Source organism: Mercenaria mercenaria, chromosome 5 (assembly GCF_021730395.1).
Source record: "Mercenaria mercenaria strain notata chromosome 5, MADL_Memer_1, whole genome shotgun sequence".
In the NCBI taxonomy this organism is placed as follows: Eukaryota; Metazoa; Mollusca; class Bivalvia; order Venerida; family Veneridae; genus Mercenaria; species Mercenaria mercenaria.
Window position 1 is genome coordinate 69,708,838 of NC_069365.1, and position 20,892 is coordinate 69,729,729.

Consider the following 20,892-nt stretch of genomic DNA (forward strand, 5'->3'; position numbering starts at 1 on the left):
AGGCGGTGCTCTTGTTATATGAGCCGTGCCATGGGAAAACCAACATAGTGGCTTTGCGACCAGCATGGATCCAGACCAGCCTGTGCATCCGCACAGTCTGGTCAGGATCCATGCTGTTCGCTAACAGTTTCTCCAGTTCCAATAGGCTTTAAAAGTGAACAGCGTGGAGCCTGACCAGACTGTGCGGATGCACAGGCTGGTCTGGATCCAGGCTGGTAGCAAATCCACTGTGTTGGTTTTCTCATGGCACGGCTCATATATATGGAAGAAGTTTAATGCAAGTTATTACGATATATTGTATTGTAAAAACAGAAGGTATGAGGAAAAAAGATACAGTGTAAGATATATAAAAGTAAAATGAAGATGGGCATATTATGTAAAAAATGCAGTTATTTTGATAATACTGACAAAATAATGTTTCACAATGTATATGAAATTCAGTATTTTTCTATCTGAGGGCTGCCTTGAACTTGTCATATAAATTGATTTTACGAGAAGAACAAAAGTTAAATATGAAGATTGCAAGACATAACTTAAACCAAACTGCAATTATTCAATCTAAAAGCATCTTTAGTTTACTTGTAAACTATCATTTTTTCATCAGAAAGTAATGTTAAATTTCTTCAAAGTACAAGCTGCTACTACTTAATATTTTTGTTCATGTATAAAAATTTGCATTTAAATTGCTAAATGATATTTCCTTTGACCACTAGAGCATAAGATATATGCATATACCCTTTCTAAAGAATTATCAAGATTTGATATCAATTAGATACCATTTACACTTCTGAGAGATCATATATCTTAATTTTAATATCAAAGTTATAATAGCCTTTAATTAAAACATTTATTCTGCTTGATAAATAACAGCTATTTGTCAATATCCTGTCTAGATGTATTTCAAGACGTGAAAATTGCTGTTTTAACGTAATTATTTCGACTGGGTGTATGAAGTATGTTGATAACCATCTTGAAATAAAAAGTTGGCAAAAAATTTAATTTTGCATTTTCTCACGATTTAAAGATTTTTGGTTTTTTTTGCCGGGAATGATTTATTGAATTGTTAAATGGTAAAGTGAAATCACAATGAAGTTTCTGTATGGTTTCCGTTTAGTTTTTGACTGATTATTTGACGTGGTCTGATGTAAATCCGGGATGTAAATAATTGTAATTTTTTCCCCGTGTATTTTATGAGAATTTTAATGCTTTCAGTTAAGAGCATTAATTTATAAGATTGTTTCATTAGAAAAATGCTTCTTTTGCAGAGGTTTGAGTAGAATAAGAAATATTGTTCTAAATGCTTAAGTATCATTAAGTTTCATTATTGAAAACAAATCCTGGGTGTAAAACTGTCATCTATTTTGTTGAGAATTTGCAAAATTTATGACAGTGCTTTACAGAAAACTGTTTTGTTGGCAAAACTTTTGATAAAGTTTTAGGTGAATTTCAAAAAGAAAGAGACCAATGCTAGACATATAATAAACAAGTACTGTGAAATTATGCGGGAATAACTTTTGTTGGGTTATTTGATTGTCGTGTTGATTTGGACAAGTTGATGCACAAGATGAAATCCCTGTGAACAAACAAAATTCCTACTAATTTTATCTTCATATGTTGAAATCCATGAAATCAACTCCCCACGAAAAAAGATGTTTTGTACAAAATCACGAAATTTCGTGCCCACGAAATAAAATGATTTTATGGTACACAAGGATTATGTAGTGGTCTGTATGTTTAGATGAAAATAATGGTGCTTGTTTTTATAAAGGATTTATGATATCCCATTGGCCGTAAATATTTGGTTAATGAATAATTCCAGTTTTAGAAGACCTATTTATTCCTTGTGGGTGCTATCAGTTATTTGCTTAGATATATGAGAGATAGGAATCGAGAAATCTGGCAAAACGTGCCCCATTTCTATTTCTGGTCCGGTAATTGTAACCTTAAACTGAAAACTGCTTTATTTGTTTAAACGCCTAATTTTACACATAGTATATTCACTGGCGTTGTACATTAAATTATACCAGATTTATATAGCGCTCGAAGCGCTTTACATAGTTCAAATGCAGCCACACAGGGCGCATAACCTTATTTTACTAATTATATTAAAATTTAACCTTACTGAAGTTAATAGGATTAAAACAAGTTGAAAAGGAAGAAGGTTAAGAAATGAAAAAAAAAAGAGTTTTTTTAAGCCCTACCCATTAACAGTGGGGGATGTAGTGTTACCCCTGACTTCGTGTGTGCATGCATCTGTGTATCAGTATGTTGGTGTGTTTAGAAAATTGTGCTTGTCTGAGAATTTTGTTGCGCACGGTCTGATTTCTAATTGCTTTGCAAATAACTGCCATGACAAGATGTGTGATCACCAGACCCAGATTCCTTGGGCTGAGTAGTTAAGGCCACTGACTTAGAATCACTTGCGTCTCACTGATGAAGGTTCGAGCCTCACTCGGGTCATTGATTCTTCATGCGAGGAAGCCATCCAGCTGGCTTACAGGAGGTCGGTGGTTCTACCCAGGTACCCACTCATGATCAAATAATGCATGGAGGGGCACCTGGGGGTCTTCCTCCATCAAATCAGGAAAGTTGCCATATAACCTATACTTGTGTTAGATGCGATGTTAAACCCAACCAAAAAAAAAAAAAAATGTTAAAATGTTTAAGAAAAGATTAATTAACAAATACAACAGTAGTGATTATGATAGATGTACTTCATTAGAATCTGTTATTCCAAATATAAGCAGGAATTGCATATACATACTTATTTAGGAATTGAACTAAGTTCATTTTAAAATGATTCAAATGGAAAGATTTCCTTACATGTATGATTGATGATTCGTAGAAATTATTACATTTAATTTTGTTTAAAGTATTAAACATGTTATTATTCTGTACACCTTATGGACAATTTTCTTGCAATTTATTTGTGGGCGACCACAATTATTAACTTTTATTTACTTGCTTCACCTTTATTTAAATTTGACATTAAGTTAATGCACTATTTATAAATATATTAAATATATATTTAAATATGTTTATTTAATGAACTTTAATTCTTTAACAATGGAATTGTCAGTAGAAGACCGCGGCCGTGTTATCCGTAACTTAAACATGTCAGTGTTAGGACAGTGAGCAACGAAGAACACAAAAGCATTCCAAACAGATCGGTAGGGCGCTCACTATATTGTACTCGGAGCGAGGAGGGTCAGTGATTTCAAGGTACGTTCAGAATGAATATACCCGCTTAATGGTTGGTATTTATTCTGCTGCATTAAGGTAGTAATATAAAAAAGTTGGTCATAGAAGTTTTGATGCATCTTGTTTAACACTAGTATAGTGTAATTTTTTTTATATTTTTCAAAATGTGTTGAAAATTAGATACTTGTTTTATAGTTATATTATGTAAGTTTAAAAGAAAAATGTATTTTTGAATTAAGTCTGTAAAAAAGAATTATATCAAGATATGTATTAACACATTTATTAACAAAATAGCCATTTTTTGTCTTAATATGGAAAATTGTTTGAATTAAGTCTGTTAAAGGGAATTATTTCAAGATAGGTAGTAACACATTTATTTACAAAATAGTAATTTTTTGTCTTAATATAGAAAATTGAAAATGAAGAAGTGAAACTACAAGAACAATTGAAAAATATATTCTTGCAAAATAAAAAAAACTATTACTGTACAGTAGCAAAATGTTTATGAATTTATGTTATGAAAATGATTATATTTTTATAAAATTAAGTTTAAAAGAAATACAATGTATGGTCATAAAGTAGATTTGATGAAGGGTATTTACACCTGCTTGCTTTATATACCAAATTAAGAAAAGAACATTAAAAAATTTCAATTTTTTTTTCATAATTTTCAAATTTATCTTACATGTTATTTAAAAAAAAAATCTTTTGGTATGAAATAATCAAATTTAGTAAAATTAATGTTTTTTCTTTTGCAAAGCAAAAAATTTATTCAAAAGTACAGTACAGAATTTTCATTGTTATTTATTTTTTTTTTTAGTCATTTAAAACTAATAATACATAGGAATTTTAAGTGAAATTTTCTTTTGTTGTCTTGATTAAAGTTTTCACTTGAATGAATTTTGATTTTATGTAGCTTTGATTCCTATTAAAACTTTTCAACAATGTTTTTAAACTTAAAAATGTGTTTTTAATCTAACATCAAGATCATCAATTTTATTTTTCACAGGTAGACTGGTTGTTAGCTATTGAACCCTATGTTCTAGACTGGTTTCGTTATTCGCACCTATTTCTGACCAGGTAAATTGTATTTACCCACTTTGTCAGTGTCAACAATAGACCCATTCAGTTGGTGACACACTCCACTAACTCCTGAGTCAGTTAAAGATTTATCTCTTGGTGAAACGTTTACAGTTTATATATAATACTGTCGTCTTAACGAAAACTGTCACATTCGTACATAACCCAGTTGTACAGGAGTTAAAGATAACAGGGTTATGCTGCAGTCGAATTAAATAAGCATTGGTTTTGCAAATTTAGTTTTATTGGTCGGCATTTATTAACATAATTAGAGATACTTTAAGCCGATTTAGGAGAGAGAGAGTGTTTTTAAGCGGCTTTAAATGAAGTTATTTTAAAGGGCCTGATGTCCTACATCTTAAGGGAGTTAAAAGTGTTTTCATATTAGCAGATTCTGGAAGACATTCACAATGAAGTGCTGGTAGCGATTTAAGCGACAGTGATATTTGGAAAATATCGGAAGGAGAGTTACTTGAAGGATTGATAGTTTGGACGCTCTCGAGGAGCGGAATTGTAGTGGTTAGGGAGGAAAAATGGCGATATTAAAGACATTTTTATGCATCTGTAACACAAGAACTGGCAGCCTTGTATCAGGATGTTATACTCTGGTAATTATACATTTTTTGTATTAAACTTTTAAAAAAATACATTTCATCTAGAAAAATATGCAATAGGCATGACTTGCATTTTGTAAGTTAAACAGATATGTTGTCTGAATTCAAGGTGAATATGAATGAACAAATTTCCTAAATGATCGAACATCTTGATTGCAGTTTATTTTGAAAGGTGACTTGTAAGCCACAAGGGCTGGGTGTCATTTAATGTTTTTTGTTGTGTAGTTGTATTTTCACTATTATAAACTATTAACTTACTATATACTTACTACCATAAAAATGCTTCTAGAAATTTAAATGTCAAGTTTACAACTGATTTACATGTATTTAGTTAGAAAGGCTCTTCCTTTTTCTAGTAAGAAAGTTAGTACTGTTTAATATGTTTTGTTCAAATGCCTTTCCTTTCCTTCCAAGATGGTGTGTTGTAAGATGTTTTAGACACTTCCCTTGCTTGACTAACTTTCATGTTTTGCTCACAATATAATGAACATAACAGAACAGAAGTTACATTTTATTTAGGATTTACACAATATATTTCTCATCAATAACATGGAAATAACAGCACAAATGCATTAGAGTGCTTGATTATGGTGCATAAGTCAATTTACTTTTAATTGTAGATAGATTTATGTATATATGCAATAGTACCCTTCTGTACAAGGTAGCATTTTGATTGAGAAGAAACATTGCAACATTCAGCTACTGTGTATGACAAAAAAAAGAAGAATAAGAAGAGTAGAAAATTTTAAGAATGAATACAGAATAGGACTTTTGAAATTTATTACCCATTTTTGAATTCTGTTTACTTCCTACTTCAAAATATTTATTTGTGGCGCTTGACATCACCTTTGATTTGTAACATTAAAAAGTTTGTTACCGCCAACAGTCTCGTTTTTAATTAGGATAGTGTTATTCAATTACGTAGGTATGTAGTGAAAATAATTGCAATATGTAGAGAAATATGCATTCGTTCTTTCACTGAGTAATACTGAACAATTCTTAAACTGTTCTTTATGTAGTGCCATAATCGCTGTGTGTTCCATATTTTGCATTTGTAACCTTTTGACATTTGCTTGGCAGAACTGAAAAAAATACATGAATTAGTACAAGATCTTGGAGGGAAAATAGAATCAAGGTTTCTTTTCTCACAAGCTGTAAAGATTGCGTATTGATTTTTGCTTTACGGCGTGAATGGGGCTTGATTACTAATGTTAGCTCGGAAACTGGATTCTTGTAATAAATATGCTAATCTGATTAGATAATAATGTCGGAATTATGGAAAGAAGGTTTGTTTAGGACTGATTAAATCCCTCCTGAGTTTTACGATAACAGTACAACCATTACTGTGTACACAGAAAGTCTTCCTCATATAGACCAATTCAGAGATTTTCTGATTGAATCAAATCACCCTTAACTGAGTAACAAAAATAAAACTTGAAGTAGCCTGCCTGCCTAGCTCATCTATGGTTTGCAAGCATTGAGAGTTCAATCCCTGGGCAGGGTGTGTGTTCTCCATGACGATTTGATAAAAGATGTTGTGTCTGAAATCATTTGTTCGTCCCCCTGATTTATGTGGAGAAGCTGGTAGTTACATGTGGAGAACAAATTATTTCTTGTACAAAATCCAGGAACATGGGATAAATAAACTGCTCTGTGCTACATAAGTGAATTATTGTTGAAAAATGGTACTAAACCCAAAACATACAAAAAGAATGCCACAGGAAAGACAGTGATGCAATTGGGTTGGGCTATAGGTTTCAGGTTTGATTCCTGCCTGTGGTAGAATTTGATAATTGTTTCCATAATTGTCACCTTTACCAGGTATTCTAGGTATAAGTGTATAAAACTGAGTTTTGAAACCAGTTTAGAAACTCCAGCGTCTGGGAGCACAAATTGACCTATGTCAAGGTGGCATTTTTAGACTAGTCTAATCTAACACAGTTTAATCTTAGACTGATGTTAGTTACATTGTAAGTTTCAGGGTTTTATCTTCAATAAATGAGGTTAATGAATAAGCCAAATTTAATATTTAGGTCCCTGAAATTGTTTTCTGATCTTAATTAGTTTGCCAGTTATCTTTGACATGTATAGTAACATGCCAGTTTCTATCACCTTTTTTACAATCCTATTGTCTCTAAATATGCCCAGTTTGTTCAGTTTCCCATTGAGGGGGGAAATAGAGCTGTCAAATATTGGTGTAATAATTTCGTAATTACAAATATTTTTAAATGACATAATTAAGAAAAATGTACCCTGGGGCTCATGTGAAACATGATGTTTGATTGACAGGCATTGTGTAGATAAAAACAAGGCAATTACATTATATTTTGTAATCATAATTTGGAAGAAAATGACAGTGACAGGTTACGACATTTTGACTCGTAAAGGCATCTTTCAAACAAGTTTTCTTACAGTGTTTGTCATGTTAAACTTATATTTGTGTTCTTTTTGTTTGATATCTGTAAAAATGTTAACCAAGCGTTTGGTGAAATACGGCCACACTTAATCAACCATTTTTAATTGCCTAAGTCAACTGTTTCCTGTTTGGTATTACACTGGTTATTTTCCATAAAGTTGGCACTACAAAATTATTTTATTCATAGACATGTTAATATTTCTGTAGCAATTTGACCTTGAAGAGATGGCTATGTTCTGTGTAGATCAAAATTAAATTTCTGATGCTGCATGTTTTTTGTAGCAATAATACAGTTTGGAATAATAGAGATATTGATAAAAGGGCAGACAAATTATATAATATGTTCTATTTTGATAAAAGAGATTTTGCTTAATAATATGTTATATATAATCATTAAGAAAATTATAACTTGTACATTTGTTTAATATTTAAGAGATTTTATCCTATAATGATGGTTACTTCGGCATATGCCATAAATTTTCATATAACCGCTGAGAAAATAGTATAAAGCCGTTGTTTAATATTTATCTAATATGTTCTTTATTGTAAAAAATTTATATCAATATGATGGAACTGTTTCTTTGGCAAGCATGGCGCCAATAATAGGTCTTTGTTTATACATGCCAGGGCCGGAAATGGTAATATGTCTTGCGGCAGAGTTCATTTCTTGTGAAAATTATTGCAATTATTCAGCAAAGCGAATAACTAACTCGGTATGTGTGTAAATTAATCAACACATTTGTACAATGTGACATTTCGTTTAAAACATGTCATTAAGTAAAATATTTCATGAAATTTGAAAGCGCTATTTCTTGATACGTACATGGCACTAAATATCACGTTGACGTGACGTCAACATAACACCGTTGTGATGATTAAAGCATTGTTAGTCATATTAGAATAATTGATATAATCTTTGAATTAAGTTCATATGATTATGCTGCTATAAAGCTATAAAAACATTAAGTTACAGGAATAAGTTTGAACCCCATTAAATTACAGGAAGAAGTTTGAACCCCATTGAATTTCAGGAATAAGTTTGAACTCCAATAAATTACAGGAATAAGTTTGAACCCCATTAAGTTACAGGAATAAGTTTGAACCCCATTAAATTACAGGAATAAGTTTGAACCCCATTAAATTACAGGAATAAGTTGAACCCCATTAAATTACAGGAATAAGTTTGAACCCCACTAAGTTACAGGAATAAGTTTGAACCTCATTAAGTTACAGGAATAAGTTTGAACCTCATTAAGTTACAGGAATAAGTTTGAACCCGATTATTTTACAGGAATAAGTTTGAACCCCAATAGAATGTAGGAAAAAGTTAAAATCCCATTAAGTTTAAAATAAGTAAAAGTTTGAATCCCATTAAATTATACGAAAAGGTTTGAATCCCATTAAAGTATTCAAAAAATAAGAACCCCATTAATAGATTATACGAAAAGGTTGGAATCTCATTAAATTACAGGAAAAAGTTTTATTATGAAAAGTGTTTGAATAATGTCATTTCTAAAAATGTACTTATTGAGACATGATTTTTGTAGTGTCTTTTTAAGAACAAAATTCAATCCTCTTTGTGCGTGTTAAGTGTTGTTGAAAATTCCTTAGTTATCTTTTTTCCAATGAATTGTCTTGAAATTTTCCAATGAATAGTTGTGAAATTTTTATTTTCTTACAGACAAAAGATGGAGCAATTGTCTAAACATTATCCCTGAATTTTCTTTCAACATTTATGGAGTTTACACATTCCTGAATTATTTTAAGAAAAGTACACTAACAAAATAAACAATGTGTCTGATAGACAGGAAAATTTAAGACGTATTGTCGTGAAATGCAGTGTAAACAAGCCAACTGATAACAGTAGTTTTATATTTCCCCGCTCGTTTGTCACGTCTCGTAAATTTACCATTTTTTATCTTTGTTTTATTGTGACTTAACATGAAGTTGACAAAAAATGAAGAGCATTAAAAAGTAAGTGGTCAACAGACAGAAAAGATCATTCGCATTTTTCATTCTTGAGGTGAGTCATGTAGAAATCGTTCTTTGTCTCCGAGAACAAGACGTGCTGTAATGGGACTTGACGTATTTTTGTTTTCAAAACATTCTCCTATTGTAATGTATTCTGGGCTTAAATACCCACAAATATTTTAAGTAAATACTGTTTAAAGATGTCTGTCTGTTTAATTGTATGTGAAACTTTGATTTTATACGATTAATAACGCCAATTGATGACCAATGTAATGGCAACCAAAAGTATTCAAAATTGCTAATCAGTAAAGTAAATATATATTATAACATGTCAAGTTTATAATTCTGCTTATCTCGGTCTGTTTTCCTATTGGTTTAATTTTTAATCCAAATATAAGTTACCGTCTGGCTTTAAGCCATTTATAGTAATCAAGCGGTCAATGGTGACGATCAACGCGTCTTTAATCTTACATAATTCCATATAATCTTGTGCGAAGTTACCGTGGTCTATGGCAATAGAGGTCTTACTTTTGAAGTTTTCTGACTGATTGAAGATGTTTTATTTCTTTTGAAAAATTTAAGTAATCCTTAACTTTGTTGGTATTAATCATTTAAAGTATTTTAAGTCCCTTGACACTTGTCTATTATGGTATCGTCTTCTTTAAAATGTGGCTTAGACATGATTATATTTAGAAAATTAATATCAAACAGTATTACTCTGGTTTTATTTAATTCCTTTTTATCTTAAATAATTGTAAACTATTTTGAAAAAGAAGACTTAAAATTTAATTTGATTGATGAATGAAAGCAAAATTTAAATGATCGCAGTAAACAGTTGTTTGCATAATATAATCGGTGATTCAAACATTTTCAAAAGCAATGATTGATTTTTAGACAGTAAAATGTGAACTTTTATTTAAATGAATTATTGTTGATCATTATTTGTATGCAAATTGTACTTAGTGTTTTTTTAATTTGCATGTAAAAATATTTGTTGTCGCATTTAATCACACCCATCCCCCATGTCCCAATCCCCCACTGTCTTTTTCTGTAAGTTAAAAGTTGCAGTAAGTCTTTCAAACAGTTTTGGAGTCTGGTTCTTTTATGGAAGTAATTTTTGTAATGACATGAATCTTTGGTATGAGGTGAGGTGCAAAGGAAGCCAGGAGCCATTTCCTGTTTCTTGCATAATATGCCAATTTGTGTCAAAACGCAATGTTTTCAGTGGAGTGTGGGTCCTTCTGGGTCCTCTCAGTTGCCTATTATCATCTAGAACAATGGTCTGACACGTCATCGAGAATTTGTGAAAACATCAACAATAAAGGAATACTTAAGTGACATTAGTTCTTTTTATGCCGTGGCTATTACGATTCAAGGGAGCTTGACAAAGCGAACGCTGATTGAAATGGACATTATATGGTTTTTTGTCCATTTTGCTAATGTTATGGTTTGGGAGAGGAAATAAATCTAAATCTTTTTGCGACCGAAAATTATCATTTTTGTCCATTAAGTACAAAACGGATACGAATTGTCAAAGAATCAAACAGGCATTAAATGTTTTGTATCGCTGTCGCAGCATGTATGTGCCAAACAAGGGTAATTGTCGAATTACAATGGGCGACCATTAAATCGTACAGTACAACTGACCGGGGTCCATTAACTTTCACATTCTTTCCTTTGATCGAAGTGGCGGGGTCGTTTCAAGGGTCAGGCTCGAGGAGTCATAAATTACTATCGGAGTAAATTATTAGGGTTTGATATTGAGTTATGACCTGAAATAAATTATATGAGGTCCTAAGACACAATCTATATTTGTCATACTGACATGTACATGCATATTATATCTTCATTGTATGATGACGTGCACAAAGTATAGATTTCGCACTAAACTTGATAAGCAGTTTTAAGAATTTTTGTTAAATTTCCTTTTTTGTAATACTCAAGCAATCCTACAAATATTATATTGACAGTATGATTATGATAATACTAGCTGCTACTGTTCAAATGTAAATAGACCAGAAATGAAGAGGTTGTCATGAATTATTGTAAAGAGGAAAGAAACAAAAGCGATAAAATTGAGAACAATTTGCTTGTATTAATACAAACCTGAGGATAAATCATTATATTTCATTAAGTTATTAAGAAGAATTTAAGATCCGATTATATTAGAAACATTTTTGTACCCTAAAAGGGAGACATAAATTTAGTTATTTCTCAGACCATTTAATTTCCTGTTCAAAATTAATACATTGTGTCCCAGCAGTAATTTTTAAACAGTTTCAACAAAACTTTACGTAAATGTGAGAAACGTGTCACACGAGTCGCAAATATGTTTTCTTGTCTTGTATCCTATTTCTGAATCTTTCTTAGTTCATTGACATAAAGCTGGAAAACTTTGAACTGGTGTTTTAGAATACAGACACCAAACAAAATGTTATTATCTGTAGAGAAGATGGGGAATGAGATGTCATTCATTATAATGAATTGTCCGTCTGCTGTGCATGTTCGTATTGATTTATAGCTGGGAAACGAAGCAGACTTCCATTTTCATTTCTCATTTTTTCTGATGGTATTGGAGGAACATGTGCAGTCAAATACAATAAAACGAGCCAGTAAATCACGGATTTTGCAATACATTTTGTTATAATGTTTCACATTGTCCAATTTTGTATAAAAAAATCCAGATCTCTGTTGGGAATCTCTAAAGGAAATTAATAAAATTTTTAATAATGAAATATTTTTTTTGCTGTTATTGTTACTGAATCAATTTCATCGGTTTTCTTCCCACCCGCGTGCAGTTTCAAGTGTTAAATGTTTTCATATACCGGTAATTTATTATCTAAGTATTGCACTGAGAGGTTATATCTGAATAATTTAACTACATACTGTCTATTATTTTCACAGTTACAATGTCAGAAATGTATTTCATAAGTTAAGTTTTAGATTCTTGGAAGCTGCTTACATGGTACATCTTCAAGGAAGCCACCAAAAGGTTCTACCCAAGTGGTCGTTCATTTGTGAAATAATATCAACGGACAACTGAGGGTCTTCCTCCACCATCTTATGAGCAAAATAGTGTCAGATTGATTGAAAGCCCCCTCTCCCATCCTTTCCTCCTCCCCCCCCCCCCACCCCCGCCCAAAAACAACTAAAGGTTCAGACCTAAATTGTTGAAGAACACAGGTCTAACTGATCACAAGACTTAAAGTTTTAAGAAAATTCAATGTAAAAGCTTTACATAAAAGCTGATAATATATTTTATGATGTAAGCATCTCTGAAGATAATATCTTGATATTAATAAAACTGTTCACACGTGGTAACCCAAGATGTCATTTAAACACCATAAAAGCCAGTCTATATGTTCATAACATGAATATTAAATTGACGTTTTTAATCAGTTACACGATAAGTAATGTAACACTTTTCACATGATGAGTTTCATGTTACTTCTGCATAAACGATCAAAAGTGGTTAAAAAATGGGAGATACAAATTGAAAATTTGTGATAGGATAGTAACAGCAGTATAGATAAAAATCTACTCAGGATTAGTTGACCACATTTTTACCAACAAAAACACGTTTCCGAAGAGAATTCAATAACAAATCAACATGACGCCAGTCCTGTCACTCCTTGGGTAAATTTTTACAATGGCGTCTGATTTGGCCATCTTAAATTTTTCGAAAGGTTTTTGTTGATAAAATTTGCGGTAATGCGAGAGAACTCTGGGCCTAAATGGTATGATTTGGCAAATTAAATGATTCATTTGGGTTTAATTTTGTTGCGTTTGCCTTGGGCTGCTAATAAATGCATCTGAGATTTCGGCTTTTTGTCGTAATTTAATCGTTAAATTGACACTGGAATGATTTTGTACAATAGTATGAAAGGCTATAAAAGCAAGAGTTATACCATTTTCAACAAGTCATGTTGTATTTAACCCTTACCATGCTAAATTTCTATAATGGACTGGTCCATCTTCCAATTTGGGCAGTACCATTTATCATTTGAAGGGATGTTTACTAAAAATTTACTGACTGAATAGCGAACAGGGCAGACCATGATCAGTCTGCACGGATGTGCAGGCTGATCTTGGTCTGCACTGGTCGCAAAGGCAGAATCACTTGCCGCCAGCAGGTTAAGGGTTAATACAGCAGTGCTGATATCAAATATCTCTGGGTAGGGGTAGAAATGCATCAGTTTATGCTTGCATAGGCATTAAACTGTTTAAGCCGCTTTTCTTCAGTCTTTCAATATCTGGAGTGTATTACTTTGTTTCACAAATATTTTATGTATTAATTTCACATTTTTCTTACCAAATTGTATGAAATTTACAATGATATTTGTCAACTGAGCGACCCCACTCCACAGCCTTTTCTGTAAACAAATGAATTATAAATAACATAATTTCAGCTTGGATTTTATTGATTAATACAATGCAAGGGAAAAAATAGTATCTATATGATTGTATCTATCTGAACTTTCAATGTTTATATTTTCAGGCAATATCGCTGGTATGTCTTGTCTACTTTCTGTTCCGGTATGTCGGTCACAAGCTTGTGGAAGATTCAGCTGGTAAGCAACATTTTCATTTCAACTTATTACCACAGTAGTAAAGCATGTTGGTTTAGAGGTAGAACTTGGGACTTACCCAAAAGATTGGCTGGTTCAGATTGAGAGCAAATTAGGCCACTGTTGCCATTATCCCAGGATATGAGTACTAGATGCCAAGGTGTAAATAATGGGTCCCAAGATGTGAGTACTGGATCCCAAGATTGTATGCTGGTTCTCAAAATGTGAGTACTTGAACCCAAAGTGTGAGTACTCAAAGTGTGAGTACTGTGAGTGTTGGAATTTAGTCTTTTGGTTAAAGTCTGTGTCACATGTTGAAGTTTACAAAATGCTTTGAATTAAAAGTTTATGGTTTTGGCCAAAGTACTGGTGATTTAATTTGGACACGAATTCATTGATATCAAAGTCCTATGAAAAAGTTAAGGAAATTTTGTGTGTGTGTGTGATTGTGTGTGGATCTACATTCCTGGATTAATAATCCATAAAAATCACTCGCCCTTGAGTAGAACTATTTTCACAGTACATAGAATTCTGGATAAACTTAGCAGATTTGATTGACCACTTATTTATTAACTGATACGGCAAAACAATGCACTGTAAAATCTAATAGAAACTGTTTGTTTCTGTTACGACATTTGTTGGTAATCTCAGCAATATACACTATTAAAGTTGTTACTATTTATATGTAATTTTTTTTTCAGAGTATAAAGGGATCATCTATGTAGGATTTGTTCTGTATGGATTCATGATTGTATCTTCTCTAGTCATCATCCCTGGGGTACAGTTGGTAAGTTATACTGCTTTAACCCATACCATGCTGGACACGATTTGTTCTGTATGGGTTCATGATTGTATCTTCTCTAGTCATCATCCCTGGGATACAGTTGGTAAGTTATACTGCTTTAACCCATACCATGCTGGACACGATTTGTTCTGTATGGATTCATGATTGTATCTTCTCTAGTCGTCATACCTGGGGTACAATTGGTAAGTTATACTGCTTTAACCCATACCATGCTGGACACAATTTGTTCTGTATGGATTCATGATTGTATCTTCTCTAGTCATCATCCCTGGGATACAGTTGGTAAGTTATACTGCTTTAACCCATACCATGCTGGACACGATTTGTTCTGTATGGATTCATGATTGTATCTTCTCTAGTCATCATCCCTGGGGTACAATTGGTAAGTTATACTGCTTTAACCCATACCATGCCGGACATGATTTGTTCTGTATGGATTCATGATTGTATCTTCTCTAGTCATCATCCCTGGGGTACAATTGGTAAGTTATACTGCTTTAACCCATACCATGCCGGACATGATTTGTTCTGTATGGATTCATGATTGTATCTTCTCTAGTCATCATACCTGGGGTACAGCTGGTAAGTTATACTGCTTTAACCCATACCATGCTGGACACGATTTGTTCTGTATGGATTCATGATTGTATCTTCTCTAGTCATCATCCCTGGGGTACAATTGGTAAGTTATACTGCTTTAACCCATACCATGCTGGACATGATTTGTTCTGCCTTTGTGACAAGTTTAGATCATGATCAGCCTGCACATCCATGCAGTCTGATCATGATCTGCACTGTTCGCTATTCAGTCATTATCTTTTTGGTAAGCACCCCTTTTAACAGCTAATGGTACTGTCCAAATTGGAAGATGGACAAGTTCATTATAGAAATTTAGCAGGGTAAGGGTTAATAGTCACCTCTGTTAAGCAACCACTTTCCTTAAGTAGACACTTAGCAAATTTCCCAAATTGACTCTTTGTTCTAATTTCAATTTGCGTTTTCTCCCTTGGCCGCTTCTTAATACACAATTGACTATGTTAAATTTTGTTTAACTTATACAGCCAGCTCAAGCTAAATATTTCCATCTGTTTACTACAACTATTGACAGATTCTTATAGACCAGCTGATAAAAGGTCAGCCTTAAAAAGGAGTTGTGTTTATAAAGATGTCATTTTATGTAGAAATGTTGGTATTCTTAAAAAATTGTCTCACAAAATGGCCATTACATGTACGATAAAATCGAATCTACTTTATGCTAACTGGAAGTTGCTAATTTTAATCTTGTGATCTCACGAAGAGTACATTCTTTTGTACCATAACTAAATTAACATTTATACACACATACACATGGAAATTAAATAAAGAAACATTATATAATGCTAATTAATGAAGAGTAGTTATGATATTTGTATTATGTTACAGGACAAACGTTACTTGTTGTTACCCTGGATCTACATTGTGATATTGGTTGTGTTATATGACACGGGCTCTGTAGCTTTACTCACCACTGTACATATGGAACGAGAAAAGGTAACCGTAATTTGATATACATAAAGCCATAACAAATCTGTTAGCAATATTTTTATGATTTTGGTGGAATTTTTAGCCTTTTTCCTATTGATGCTCAGGGATCTGTCTATTTTAAGAAAATCTGTAAGTATATTAAAAAGAAAACAACCAGAATGTGTCCAGTGAACTGAATTTGGAGACCAGTCTAAAAACAATTGCATTTGATTGGCTGTTGCTAAGCTCATATTTGAAATTGACCAATGGCAAAGCTGCATTCTTAGACTGGTCTACAATCTTGGTTTTATAACCTTTAAACCCAGGTTATCCGCATATTTTTTTTTCCTCATGTTCATTATTTCATGTAGGAAAACTTTTTACTTTCCATTTGTAAATCATGATTTTAGCATAGATATTTGTTAACATTGTTCGAACTGAAGCTCATTCCAAAAGATACAGTGTCAAATTCTGTCCCTTGGCACACTCTTCCGTTTAAAGATATACATAATCAATACATCTCCTCCCTAATGAAGAGCAAATCCGATATTGAAATCCCTTCATGCTTCATGATAATAGTTCAGAAACCTCCTTATGATATGATCTTTAGATTTATTTCTATGATTAATTTAATTAGAAAATTGTGAACTGTTGAATGATTTATTAATCTTTCTGTTTATTAATTTCAGACGCTACATGTTTGGGAGATTGTCTGGTTGTTTTTCTACTTGTTCCGTCTGGCAGCAAATGTAAGTGTACTTGAAGTTCTGGATTAAAGTCTACATATGCAGTCTTCAGAGCAGATCCTTTATTCTTCTCTCCTACTTTTCCATTGTGTACCTCTTTCCTTCTTTTTGAGCTAGAACTTGTACTCTGACAATATTCTCAAGAAGCCTCCGTGGCCGAGTGGTTAAGGACCGATGTAGGTTTGAGCCTCACTCGGGGCGTTGAATTCTTCATGCGAGGAAGTCATCCAACTGGCTTACAGTAGGTCGGTGGTTCTACCTAGGAGCCTGCTAGTGATGAAATAATGCACGGAGGAGCACCTTGGGTCTTCCTCATCTATCAAAGCTTGAAAGTCGCATGATTAGTATTCTTCTTCTAATCTAGGCATGAATGATCAAGAAATAACTATTTTTGAGATAAAATTGATATTTTGTAAATTCATCAAGAATGATGTAAATGAATTACTGTAAAAGCAGAAATTTTCGCTAGGGTTTAATTTTCCCTATATTCATGAGGCCCTATATCTAGCGAAAATTAATCCTTGCGTAAATATTCACCATTGGTATAATTCAAATTCCAGTAGGATACCATTTTTACAATTTTGTGAATATTAAACCTGCGAACATGCTCAACGCTTCAAAATCGCGAAATTTTGACGCAGCGAAAATATACGCTTTTACAGTATTCATTGAAAGCACTTTATTTCTGTGAGGTTGTGAATTGTTTATTTAGTTTAAAAATGTATTTGTTTCAGTGTTACTGTTTCACGTGTGTGGTGTCGCAGTATCAGGAGCTGTCAGATGGTCGAGGAACGTACGATTTTCTTTATAAACCAGTAAGTAGTTTTCGTTTTCATCATGAAGCTTAATATTGAGGTGTCTTGAAATTTTAAATAATTTTGGTTTCTTCATCTATGGTAAAGGTGGATTACAAGTATAACTTGGTAACAGTGTTTTTAGGTAGTCAAATGGGATGAAAATTGGATGAATTTTGTGTGAAATTATTAATATTCTTTGGAGACTCAGCCTAGTTGAGCTTTTGGTTTCCACAATATTAAATCCATAACGTTTTACAATTATCGTAAACTTTGAAATCTATAACTTTAAGCCTCCAGGAAATAGCCATTTTGCCCAAAACAACAAAACTTTGTGTACGTTAAATTGAAAACAATTTTACAGTAGGTCCTTCAAAAGTAAACTTCAAAAATCCAATGCTTGAATATCTGAAAGGGTAATTTTGAAATTTCATGGATACATAGAAGTTCTGTATAGTAAATTGAAAGAGAAAAGATGTCTTGCATTTTGAAATATCTTATATCATCCATTTCAGCGCCGAAGAGCAAGATTAAGAAGTGGCGGACTGTTTGATATTGACACATTTGATTTACCATTTGGTGTTCATTTACCACCCTATACAGAAGAAGATTCCACAGAACATAGTCCACCCTCTTACAATCAAATATATCCTTACGCAGAAGAAAATAGTTCTGGAGAATCTACAAATGCTTGTAATTTAGATAATGAACAAAACTGTATATGTCAAATTTGTACACAAAATTACATGGAAACAAACGCACAGAATTGCCAGTGTCAATCATGTACACAAAATTACTCCATTATAAGTGCTTCTACGCAAAATTTTGTTCAAAATTGTGCAAATAGTTCCTGCGCTGACGGCTGTGACTGTTGCAGTATTTCTCCGCACTGCGAATATTGCACGTGCTCACAGGAGGCTGCAAATAATGCTTACGTTGATATCGAAATTTGTCGTGACCAAAATTACAGCAGTTCACCTGTGACCAACGCAAACTCGTTAGACAATAGTGTTAGATCGAGTCGAACCCATTGTGGAGTTCTAAGTTACCCAATTATAATTAAAAATGGAGACAGAACGATAAACATGAATTCCAACAGAAATGGTGTACTTTCAGGAAATATATCATATGGACAATGTGAGGGAGTCGCAGGCTCGGCACCTGTTACAAGACATCCAAGATCGGGGAGAAATTGTTATGAAGTCACAGTAAATTTAGAATGGATCTGATATTCATATAGTTCATGTACCAAAAAAGTATTCATTTGTTTCGTAAGATATCCCAAGAATTATTTAATGATATTCAGATTGTAAACAGAAATTTATTTACTTGTGATTTTTGTTCAAGATGTGAATTTATACTTCTGATTTTATTGATTCAGATCTCAAATTCATAAAAGCAGAAAAGAAACTAATATAGGGATCAGTTTTGGCCCATGTATTTTTTTTTTCCAAAACTGTATCTGTGAAATAAAACATTTGAAGCACAAGGCAATATGCTAACTTAATGAATTACTGACCAAATTTTTCTTGAATGTAAAATTTTGGTGAAAAATATCACTTTTTAGCTGTTCCCAATTTGTGTATTTTTCAACGCGTATCTGTTTTGAAAAATTAAAATTTTGATGTTTGTTAGGAGGCATGCGCCTTTAAAATACTTCTTATTCAAATTCAGTTAACAAAATGTCATATTAAGAAACAAATTTTACATTAACTGTGTCAGATGTAACGATTTCAGTTCTGTCTCATTTTACCTGGTAATTTGTATTTATGCACAAAGGCCAGTAATTTATTTTATGACATAATATTTATGTAAGTGCTATACTTGCCAAAGGTATTCATGTGTATGTATGTGACCATGACTGCCAATGATATTCACTTGCTTTTATGTGACCTTGATATTTTAATATAATGCAGAAAGCAAAATTTATATGACTGCTTTCCAAGCAAAATTTGGATGACCACTTACCAAGCAAAGTTTTAATAACTGCTTACCAAGCAAAATTTGGATGACCACTTACCAAGCAAAGTTTTAATTACTGCTTACCAAGCAAAATTTGGATGACCACTTACCAAGCAAATTTTTAATGACTGCTTACCAAGCAAAATTTGGATGACCACTTACCAAGCAAAATCTATATGACTGCTTTCCAAGCCCAGTTTGGATGACCACTTACCAAGCAAAATTATGTGACTGTATTCCAAGCAAAATTTGGATGACTACTAACCAAGCAAAATTTATATGACTGCTTTCCAAGCCGAATTTGGATGACCACTTACCAAGCAAAATTTGTATGACCACTTACCAAGCAACATTTATATGACTGCTTTCCAAGCCCAATTTGGATGACCACTTTCCAAGCAAAATTTGTATGACCACTTGGCAAGCAAAATTTAGATGACCACTTACAGCACAAAGCAAAATTATATGACCGCTTAGATGACAACTTACCAAGCAAAATTTTGCTCAGGTTTTAGCCGAGTTGTAGCAATGTTTGTGAGCTATTGAAATTTCTTCTTCTTCTAATTACTTCTCTCCTTTATAACTTTGAAGATAATACTTAAAAGGTCACTTTGATATGAAAATAATGCTAATGTATCTGTTATGTGGTAATATAAACGGTATCTGTTATGTGGTAATATAAACGGTTTTATTTCAGTAAATGTTGTAACAACACAGTGATCATGATTCATTGTATTGTTGAGTTATTTGGATGTTTTTTATTTTAAAAGATAACAATTGTTAAGTCTTAAAAATGTTAGTGAACTGTTGTGAAAAATTATGATTTTGAAACTGAGAAATAATTTTGAAGTTGTTACAAGTTGTATCGCAAGTTTGACAGTGCTTTCAAAGTTATAAACAAAAATAGATTGGTCAGCCAATCAGAATCTATATATTAAATTGAATTAATGTACTGATCAGTCAGATGAGGCAAATTTTAAAATGGTATTGTCATTGTACAAATAATTCATTCATACGAAGGGCAATAACTGAAACTTATTTATGATTATATGATGTTTTGATTGTCTCCCTTGTCTTTCTTAAAAACTGCAATAGAAACACCATGCATGATTGTGATAAATTAAATAATTAAAATATTATGTTTGTGTTATTGTTTATTACTATAGACTTTGATTGAATACTTCTGTTTTTAACACTGGAAACTGATTTATGATACACACACATACTTTTGA

At 32.5% G+C, this 20,892-nt stretch overlaps 1 protein-coding gene across 4 annotated transcripts; it reads left to right on the plus strand.

The window, feature by feature from the left end:
• The first annotated feature begins 1,711 nt into the window (after positions 1–1,711).
• LOC123557536 (uncharacterized) lies at positions 1,712–20,799 on the plus strand. Of its 4 annotated transcripts, XM_053543863.1 has the most exons (9): positions 1,712–3,222; positions 4,211–4,281; positions 4,673–4,889; positions 13,781–13,853; positions 14,552–14,637; positions 16,078–16,185; positions 16,848–16,907; positions 17,639–17,719; positions 18,214–20,799. In XM_053543863.1, the coding sequence occupies exons 3-9, from the start codon at positions 4,815–4,817 to the stop codon at positions 18,925–18,927; spliced, it is 1,197 nt and encodes a 398-aa protein (XP_053399838.1). In that variant the 5' UTR covers positions 1,712–3,222; positions 4,211–4,281; positions 4,673–4,814; the 3' UTR covers positions 18,928–20,799. The 4 variants fall into 4 exon arrangements, with proteins under 4 accessions (XP_053399838.1, XP_053399837.1, XP_045204981.2 ...); XM_053543862.1 differs by lacking the exon at positions 1,712–3,222 and having other exon boundaries at positions 4,053–4,281; XM_045349046.2 differs by lacking the exons at positions 1,712–3,222; positions 4,211–4,281 and having other exon boundaries at positions 4,355–4,889.
• The last annotated feature ends 93 nt before the right edge of the window (positions 20,800–20,892 follow it).

Coding starts and splice junctions, on each gene's coding strand:
- LOC123557536 (XM_053543863.1), top strand. CDS start 4,815: ATGGCGATATTAAAGACATTTTTATGCATCTGTAACACAAGAACTGGC. Junction 4,890..13,780: donor TATCAGGATGTTATACTCTG/GTAATTATACAT, acceptor TTATATTTTCAG/GCAATATCGCTGGTATGTCT. Junction 13,854..14,551: donor GCTTGTGGAAGATTCAGCTG/GTAAGCAACATT, acceptor TTTTTTTTTCAG/AGTATAAAGGGATCATCTAT.